The following is a 9627-nucleotide window of genomic DNA, read 5'->3' as shown; positions in this document are numbered from 1 at the left end:
TATCAGGTCTCCCCTCAGCCTCCGCTGCTCCAGAGGGAACAACACTAGTTTGTCCAACCTTTCCTTACAGCACATGCCCTCTAATCCAGGCAGCATCCTGGTGAACCTCTTCTGTACCTCTTCTGTACCTTCCTTTAATGGGGCGACTAGAATTGAATGTAGGACTCCAGATGCGGCCTAACCAGAGCTTTATAAAGCCGCAACATAACTCCCTGACTCTTGAACTCAGTGGCTCGATTAACAAAGGCAAGCATGCCATGCACCTTCTTTACCACCCAAACAACTTGCACGGTCACCTTCAGGTTGCTATGGACTTTGACCCCTAGATCCCTCTGTATATCAACACTGTAAACAATCCTGCCATTAACTGTGTACTTTCCCTTTATACTTGATCTCCCAAACTGCAACACCTTGTTTACCCAGATTAAACGCCATCTGAATCATTGCTTGGATGCAGGAGAAAATGCAGTGCTATCTCAGCATTGTGAGGCTTGATCTAATTTCATGCACATGCATGGCCCAGGGTTAGAAGGCTACAGAGCAAGCGCTGGTAAATGGGATTAGTAGGGATGGGTACTTGATGGTCAGTATGGATGTGGTGGGACAAAGGTTCTGTTTCTGTGCTGTATGACTCTATTGCTCTAATTTGAAGGCAAATGTGGCTCTGAGCATTCAAGTACAACAGAGGGTAAGGTCCCATTTAGAGGGTAATAGAGGGTAAGGCACTCTTGCAATAGAGGGTAAGGTCCCATTTCCCTACTGTACATGAAAGTGAACATGCAGCGTCAAGTACCCCCAAATCCCTCCACACAACAACATTCTGTAGTCACTTCATTTTGCATTTTCCTCCCTACCAAGGTGGACAGCCTCGTCCTCAAGTGTCACATCTGGGCCCACTTCAGTCTCTCTCGCTTTGCAGACAACTTACTCTCCCATTTATCCTCTCCTGTCTGTTCATTCAAGCCATGGGTCATAAATAGATGAGATTCCAACTGATGCTTGTGGCATCTGATCAGTTACTGCTCACCAAACTGAATCACCCATTTACCCCAAATGTATGTGGCACCAGTCTCTAGATCATTATTGATTTGATCCAAGTGCTCAGCTGTTACTAACTGGGCTCCTGGATAACCTTTATTGACACAGCATCACAGATGGGTGTCATAGTCACCTCTTACTGGGCATGTGCCGAAATAGAGTCCAACTCTGGGCAAATTCAACCTCGACAGTCATTGTCAAATATCATGAAAGTGTCTCACCAAGGGATTAAAGAAATCAGACAAGACAATTCATGTGCTCAAAGCAATTTTATTTGCACTACAAATGCAAATCAACTCCATTTTGACTGTCATCTTGGTGACATATCCCAACATCCAAATTGTCAAACCCGACGTACGTTTAACATGTGTGATTTGAAAAGCAGAATAAGCCTGTGCAATAGCATTGAATAAATGTGCAAGCTGGGAGAAGAGGCAGACTGTGTCCATTGGTTAGATGCAGAATGACTAGAAATGAGGCAAAAATGGTCTCAACCTACTGCAGAACACCTCGTGAGTAAAGGGAAAACTGTTGTTAAATGTTAGAAAAATAAAAGACTGCAGATGCTGAAATCTTGATGAAAAACACGATGATGCTGGAGGAACTTCTTCAGGTCTTGACCAGAAACGTTGACCGCCTGCTTTTCTCCACGGATGCTACCTGGCCTGCTGAGTTCCTCCAGCATCATCGTGTTTTTCATGTTGTTAAATGTTCACTGCAGGAGAATTCCCATATTCCCTATAAAGAGGGTTCTGTGGAAAAAGTCTAGAAAATCCCTATTCTCATCAGTGAACACTACAGGTAAGATACAGAGCAAAACTCCCTCTACGCTACCCCATCACACACGAAGATTGTATCCTCACATCAGGAACAAGAGGTGAGATGTACAAACAGAAACAGAGGAAGGAGCAATCGTGTGTTTGGCAGGGACTATTCCCTGGGGTGGGGAGTGTGGAGAAAAAGAAATGTATAAGGAATTTAAATGTTGTGAACAAACTCCTGTGATGAGACCACCTAGAAAAGTGTAGTTAACTAGTCAGTGAGAGCAGAAGTCCAGGGCAAAGTAGTGTAGAATCCAAAGGCAAACAGTGTAGAGGAAGTAGTTGTGCTCGGAGCTGGACCAATGACCTCCCATTGAATGGAGAGGTGCACTGCCCCTGTGGATGCTCAGTCAGACCTCTTCTATTCACAGCTGCTGTGGCGATAGGACAGCAAAGAGGGAAACAGTTCAAGCCCAGCTCAAAGGCAAGCAAAGAGTTGCAACAGCTAGTAGCAAATTCAGCAAAAAAAAAACCCTTTCTAACATGCCACAGGTGTACCTGCATCCACTCCCCACACCAGAATCTGGAAATAAAACCGTTCTCCTCCTGAAATGGTTTGAAGACCCAGGGGAGTCTGCTTCCCCATCGGAACTCAAAAATTCAGTTTCAGGAGTTTCACGTTAATTTGCCCTTGCACCAGAAAATAGGTGAACATATCCATATTGCTCCGGTTGGGAAATATCACTTTTGAGCAATCAGGTAACACGATCTCAAACTTTTCTCCAAGGAATTTTATGACAAGCTGCAGAGACAGAAATGGGAAACAGACATTAGAAAATTGCCAACAGCATTTACAGGAGCAGACTGCATGGTCCACACTGCACAGGAACCACCAACCCCAATTCACCCTCTGACCCACCCCTCCAATTATGTGCATTTCTCAGCTTTACTTACAGAGATGGGTGCAATACTTAAGTGGTCAGGGTTGTGTCAACTGCCCAATATTGGTATCACAAGGGCATTCCATCTAACCGAAACAACTAGAAAGATGCTCCCTTGAAGCGGCTAGCTACACACTACAAAATGAAGACACGGAGCCACTGGTTCGAAATCAGAAGTCGAATGAACGACGGGGGTGCGGTGCGCCTTCAATATCCCAAAACTTCCCGCGCTACAGTTGCCGCGTTGACGTCGCACACGGGTCACCTGACCTTCCTGCGCGCCATCTTGGATGGGGAAGAAGGAGCCCCCCGCGCCATCTTGGATCGGGGCCTCTGGCAACGTTCACGATGTCGGGAGCCAGTTCGATGCTGGTGCGGTGAGTCGCTACAGTTTCAATGTAGTTAAGATGTTTTACAAAAGCCTTACAATTTGATGCTGAGCAACAAGGAAATATTAAAGCATCGATCAAATGGCTTGTTAGGTGGTGGTTAAGGAAGATCTTATTGGAAGGTAGACTGAAACAACAAGAGGAGAACTCCCCTGCATTGTAAATCAGAGGGACTCTACACATGTTATACACGGACAGTGCCATAGTCATCATCAGTCACACCACATCCCCAGTGTTGCAGCTACTCATTAAAGGCAGAGCTGGTTTTCAACCAACTTGTACAGAACTTGCTTGGCTTGTAGCCCAGTTAAATGGAAAGGCTGCCATCTGGAGTAGCAGTGAAGACAGGCAATGTTGTTCCTGCTTCAGAAGGGAGTGGGGAAACTGCTTGCAGCTGATCTAGGAGCTGGTGGACTCTGCACTGAGCACTTCAGAGGACAACTATTTGATCTTAAAGCCACAATTTAGTGTTAACTGTGGCTCAAAGGGTTCAAATCCCATTCCACACAAGCTCCCAGTGCAGGTCAGAGGGAGTGCTCGGAGCCACGTTTGCCTTCAAATTAGAGTGATAGAGTCATACAGCACAGAAACAGAACCTTTGTCCCACCACATCCATACTGACCATCAAGTACCCATCCCTTCTAATCCCATTTACCAGAATTTAGTCTGTAGCCTTCTACCCCTGGGCCATGCATGTGCACGAAATTAGATCAAGCCTCACAATGCTGAGATAGCACTGCATCTTCTCCTGAATCCAAGCAATGATAATAGCCAGGCCAGTTCACGTCACCCTGGAACAAGGTGCAACTTCACATGTGTTGTGTGATTCTTTGAGCAATATTCCTTTGAATTTGGAGAAATTTAGTCAAGTACCAAAATCAAACTGGAACTGGAGACACGGACAACTGTTTCCTGATCCTATTGGTCTGGGACCTCACTAAAGGGAACCAGAGCAGCAGGTCAGGAAGTGGAAGGATTGAGGGGAGGGTAGATGTCATGATCAGTACGTCTGTAAGGAAGGATAGGCACAAGGTAATAAACACGATGGGACGGAAGGATTGAAGTGTGTTTATTTTACTGCCAGGAGTTTTAAGGGTAAGGGAGATGAACGTAGAGCATGGATCAGTACATGCAACTCTGATGTTGTGGACATTACAGAGACTTGTTTGAGAGAGGGGCAGGAGTGGCTGCTTAATCTTCAGGGCTTCGATGTTTTACAGAGATAGAGAGGGAGGTAAAAGAGGAGGAGGAGTTGCACAACTAATCAGGGATAATATCACAGCTGAATTCAGAGGGAACATAATGGAGGGCTCAGTCTAAAATAAGAAAGGTGCAATCAATCTGGTGGGATTATGCTTCAGACCCCCAGTAGCCGCTGGAATACTGAAGAACAGATATGCAGGCAGATTAGGGAAAGGCACAAAAACAACAGGGTTGTCATAGTTGGGGGTCTTCAACCTCCCCAATACAGACTGGGACCTCCTTAGTGCAAGAGGGTAGGATGGGGTAGAATTTGTTAGGTGCATCCAAGAGAGTTTCTTAAAACAGGGTGTGGATAGTCCATCTGGAGGCAGGACCATACTGGACCTGGTGTTGGGAAATGAGCCTGGCCAGGTGACTAACCTTTCAGTGGGGGAACATTTAGGATCACAACTCCTTAAGTTTTGAGATAGTACTGAATAAGGGTAGGTATGGACCTTGCAGGAAAGCATTAAATTGGGAGAGGGTAAATTCCAAGGGTATTAGGCAGGAGCCAGGGAGAGTTAATTGGGAACAGCTGTTTTTGGGTGTCCACATCTGACATGTGGATGGTGCTTAAAGACCAACTGCACAGAGAACAGCACAGGTATGTTCCAGTAAGAAGGAAGGACAAGGACGGCAAGGTAACGGAACCTTGGGTGAGGAGAGGGGTCATGAATTTAGGTTTAGGAAGCTAAAATCGAACAGGGCCTTTGAGCCAGAAGCCAGAAAAGAACTCAAGAAGGGGATTAGTAGAGCCAGGACAGACCGTAAAAAGTCCTTGGCAAGTGGGATTAAAGAGAATTCCAAGGCATTCTATGCATTGATTAAGAGCAAGAGGATAACAAGGGAGAGGGTAGGACCACTCAAGGATAAAGGAGGGAACATGTGCTTGGAGTCGGAGGATGTGTGTGAGGTCCTAATTTAGTAGTTTGTGTTGGTGCTCACCAAGGAGAAGGACATGGAGGATAGTAGGTTCAGTGTGGGGGATGCCAATATGCCAGGGCATTTTGAGATAAAGAAAGAGGTAATGTTGGGTCTCTTGACGGACATTAGGGTGGATAAGTCTTCAGGGCCTGATGGGATATACCACAGGTTATTGAGAGAGAGAGAAAGAGGTGCGTTTGGAAGAGATGAGATTGCTGGGGCCTTGACCAAGATCTTTGTGTCATCTCTAGCCACAGGTAAGGTCACGGAGGGCTGGTGAGTAGCTAATGGTTTTCCTTTGTTGAAGAAGGGAAATAGGGATAATCCTGGAAGTCATAAACTGATGAGTCTCACATCAGTGGTAGGGAAGGTTTTGGAGAGGATTCTTAGGGACAGGATTAATGAGCATTTGGAAAACCATGGCCTAATTAGGGACAATCAGCATGGCTTTGTGCAAGGCAGGTCGTGTCTTTCTAACTCAAGGTTTTCGAGGAGGTGACGAAGGTGATTGATGAAGGTAGAGCTGTGGATGTTGTCTACATGGATTTCAGGTGCCTCATGGGAGGCTCCTCCAGAAGATTAAGATGTATGGGATCCACTGTGACTTGGCTATTTGGATTCAGAATTGACTTGCCTATAGAAGACAGAAGGCAGTGGTCGATGGGACTTATTCTGGCTGGAGGTCCATGACTAGTGGTGTTTCCAGAGATCCGTACTGAGACCTCTGCTGTTTGTGATATAATGTATGTAAATGACCTGGATGAAAATGTTCACCAGGATGCAGCCTGGTTAGAGGGCATGTGCCATAAGGAGAGGTTGGACAAACTAGGGTTGTTCCCTCTGGAACAGTGGAGGTCAAGGGGAAACCTGATGGACGTTTATAAAATTATGAGAGGTATAGATGTAGACAGCCGGTATCTTTATTCCAGGGTCAAAATGTTCAATACTAGAGGGCGTTCATTTAAAGTTAGATGGGGGAAGTTCAAAGGAGATGTTCAGGGCAAGTTTTTTTTGTACACAGAGAGTGGTGGGTGCCTGGAATTCACTACCAGGGGTGGTGGTGGAGGCAGATATGATAAGAGGTATTTAAGAGGCTCTCAGATAGGCACATGAATATGCAGGAATGGAGCGATACGGACCATGTGCAGGCAGAAGGGATTAGTTTAATTAGGTGTCATTAGCTTAATTAGTTCAGCACAACATTGTGGGCTGAAGAGCCTGTTCCTGTGCTGTCCTGTTCTGTGTCCTGTAGCAATCCCATTTGTTGCTCCATTGTTTCACCCCCATCTTCCTCACCAGCCCTACCCCAATCCGAGAGAATGTTAGGGACATCCAGGAGTTTGGGATCGGAGGAGCAACACAGTGGGATTGGCTTTCATGGGGTCCAAGTTTCTTTAACCTCCTGAGGAAGTAGAGGCATTGGTGAGCTTTCTTGACCATGGCATCTACGTGATTTGACCAGGACAGGCTATTGGTGATGTTCACTCCCAGAAACTTAAACGGATATCAGGATCGAGACAAGGAATATTTCTTCAAAGTGTGGGAATGTTTGGAATCCTCAATCCTGGAGGTTGTAAGTGCCGTTGAAAACTTAAGTCAAAAGGATGCTCAGGAGGTTGGAGGGAAAGGCAGGGAGTAAGAATGGAAAGGAAGCTAAATAACAGGAGAAGGTGGCATGAAGGTAGCACAGCGAACAGAGCTGCTGCCTCACAGCGCCAGAGACCCGGGTTCAATCCTGACCTCCGGTGCTGCCTGTGTGGAGTTTGCATGTTCCCCCTGTGACCCTGTGGGTTTCCTCCCACATTCCAAAGACATGCCGAATGGTATGTTAATTGCCCTTTGTAAATTTGTCCCTAGTGTAGCTGAGTGGTAAAATCTGTGTGGGGTTGAGGGGAGATGGAGGGTGGGAATTGATGGGAATCTGATGAGAACACAATGGGATCAGTATGAGTAGATGATTGACAGTCAGCACGGACTCAGTTTCCATTTTGTGTGACTATTGGATCCTGGAGCAGGCTCAGCTCTTGCACCATCAGACTTATGATCACAAGGCTTTAATCATGTGTCCTGCTCCCTTGTGCACAATCTCATTGAGATCATCCCACTATCTCACCTGGAACTTTTCACCCTTCTTAAATGGGAAGTTGAAATCCCTCTGCTCAGTCTGCCACACGCCGTTTACCCTGTTGTTTGTGACAAGCACACCATCACCTTCATCAAACCGTGGATTAAAATGCAATGCCAAATTATTGTCATCCTTTCCCAGATTAAATGAAAATCTGTAAAACAAAAGAGGATCGAGCTTCATTTATCACATCCTGCAAAAGACAAAAGCACTGGCCCATCTGTAGCGGCCAAACCTCATGAGCAACTTTGGTACGAATGTCTTGCAAACTGACTAAAGCTTCAAGCAGATTGGCGAGACTGGAATCACATGCAACGAAAGTGCACAAGGATGGGTTTCCAATATAACGAGGACCATCCCCACAGATTTAACAGGAACCAGGTTTTGATTTGATCCCCAAAATTGAAATATTCTCATTTCTGTCACGTGAGATGTCACTCATTCTGAATTACTAATCACTTCTAGGCCACTGAACCACTGTACATACACAGCAGCACCCTTTTTAGAAAATTCAGGCAAATGAATTTAAAAACTTCTTCCCAAAAGAGAGAGCACGAAAGTCAGTGACTGCAGATTGCTTTGTCTAGTGAGCTCTAATCCCATCTTCAGGATGTAAAGTGGTTGGACACTTATGCCATCTCACACAGCCCACTGGTGCTCATCCAGAGCTGCTCATGGCATCAGGGGAGGAAGCTGGCATTTGCCACGTGGCACTTTGCCTGAACTATCAGATTTCACAACCAGCTCCCAGAAACCACCAGGACACTCGACTGCAAACCAGCAGCTCCCACAGAGACTTAAATATTGCTCTTCAGTATAAGGTCTGCCAAGGACAATTGGGGTTTCTGATCTGAATCGCTGAGTGGTTATTTCACAGCCAAAAATACAAGATAACAACTTGCCTTCTTTAATCAAGGGGCATTTCACAGAACCACGAGGCAAAAGTAGGCACTAAGTAGGCATTAGGTTCCAGTGGTGAGCTTTAGCAGAACCTTGGAGGAAAGTGTTTAGGAAAGTATTTCTCACTACAGGTGTGAGACCGAAGCCGCAGGTATCAACAGTGGGTGCAGACGACTGGAGAATCTGGATCCTGCAATGTGGAGGTGGGAGGACTGTGAGAAACATGCCGGGGAACAAAACACTGATTCACCTCTTACCTGTCGGCTGAGTGTTTGATTACCCCTTCGATTTCCAGAGAGCCACCAGCCTTTATTTCAAGATCAACCATTTTTAGAATCTGTTGGAGAGGAAAAAGCTCCTGAGATGAGAAAATTAAAGGATCAACGAGAAGCCTTGCTTTAACCAGCTTGGGGGAAGGGTGGCTGAGAAAAGCACTTAACTTTGAGATGTCTGTAAGGTTAAAAGGCCAAAACAAACATGCAACAAATGGTGGGTCTCCCTCACTCCACACCCAAAGTGGCCAGCTTTGATTTAAAAAGAACAAATTCTTTGTTCTCTAAAGCAGCCAGGAAAACACATCATGGTGAGTAACTGTTGACATCACCCTTCAAATTGGTGGCACCAAGTGGGTGAATCCAATGGCTCATCATTCACAAAGCACAGCCCAAGGAGTGTGTAGCTATAGAAAGAACAGAAAACAGGCAGCAAAAGAAATCAGGTCCTGTAGCTCCCATGGGATCTCCTATGGGAATGGGACACCCCTAAAGTAACACTGTGGTAATATTCAAAACTCATTGTGATGACTTCCACCAAAACAGAAAGATCAGAATGGGGTCAAAGAGATGACCAAGAGATGAGGAATGTGTGGGCCAAACACACTGATCAGAAACGAGGGGAGGTTTGCAGCCAAGCGCTTGGACGTATATTTCTTACGGACTTGGGTCTGGAAAATTTATTATGCCTCTGTATAATGTGTGAAAAACAGTGAAATTAAAGGGTGTGTCGGATCTGGTTATTTTCAAATCCGTAGGTTCTTTCAGGAGTCCAAGAATGAGTTGAAAGCAACTTGGTGCTTCACAAAGTTTTATTGGAAAAGTTTAAAACAAAGAAATAGTCACAGAGCACACGGCACTAGCTTTACTACTGGGAGATGAGCCGAGACAAAAGGAACTAAAGATGAGCTAGGGCCGGGGGAGGTCAGGGGGGTGGGGGTGGTGGGGGGGTGGGGAGGGGAAGTGAGCAAGAGAGGGATAGAGGCAAAGTAGAGAGATAAGCAAAAGAGAGAGAGAGATAAGTAAGAGAATGAT

General features: G+C 45.7%; 1 protein-coding gene across 1 annotated transcript in view; it reads right to left on the bottom strand.

Moving 5' to 3' along the window:
• Positions 1-1378: 1378 nt before the first annotated feature.
• The window catches only part of LOC127585415 (galectin-4-like), a 47587-nt gene continuing 39338 nt past the window's right edge, over positions 1379-9627 (bottom strand). Inside the window, exons 8-10 of the mRNA XM_052042840.1 lie at positions 8578-8657; positions 7409-7574; positions 1379-2601 (exon numbers count right to left, since the gene is read on the bottom strand). Coding sequence (XP_051898800.1) covers positions 2452-2601; positions 7409-7574; positions 8578-8657 — 396 coding nt within the window. The 3' untranslated portion in view covers positions 1379-2451. The remainder of the gene's footprint in view (positions 2602-7408; positions 7575-8577; positions 8658-9627) is intronic.

This window comes from Pristis pectinata, chromosome 33 (genome assembly GCF_009764475.1).
Source record: "Pristis pectinata isolate sPriPec2 chromosome 33, sPriPec2.1.pri, whole genome shotgun sequence".
NCBI lineage: Eukaryota > Metazoa > Chordata > Chondrichthyes > Rhinopristiformes > Pristidae > Pristis > Pristis pectinata.
The sequence above is the reverse complement of the archived record's forward strand: the minus strand, read 5'-3'. Positions and strand labels throughout refer to the sequence as shown.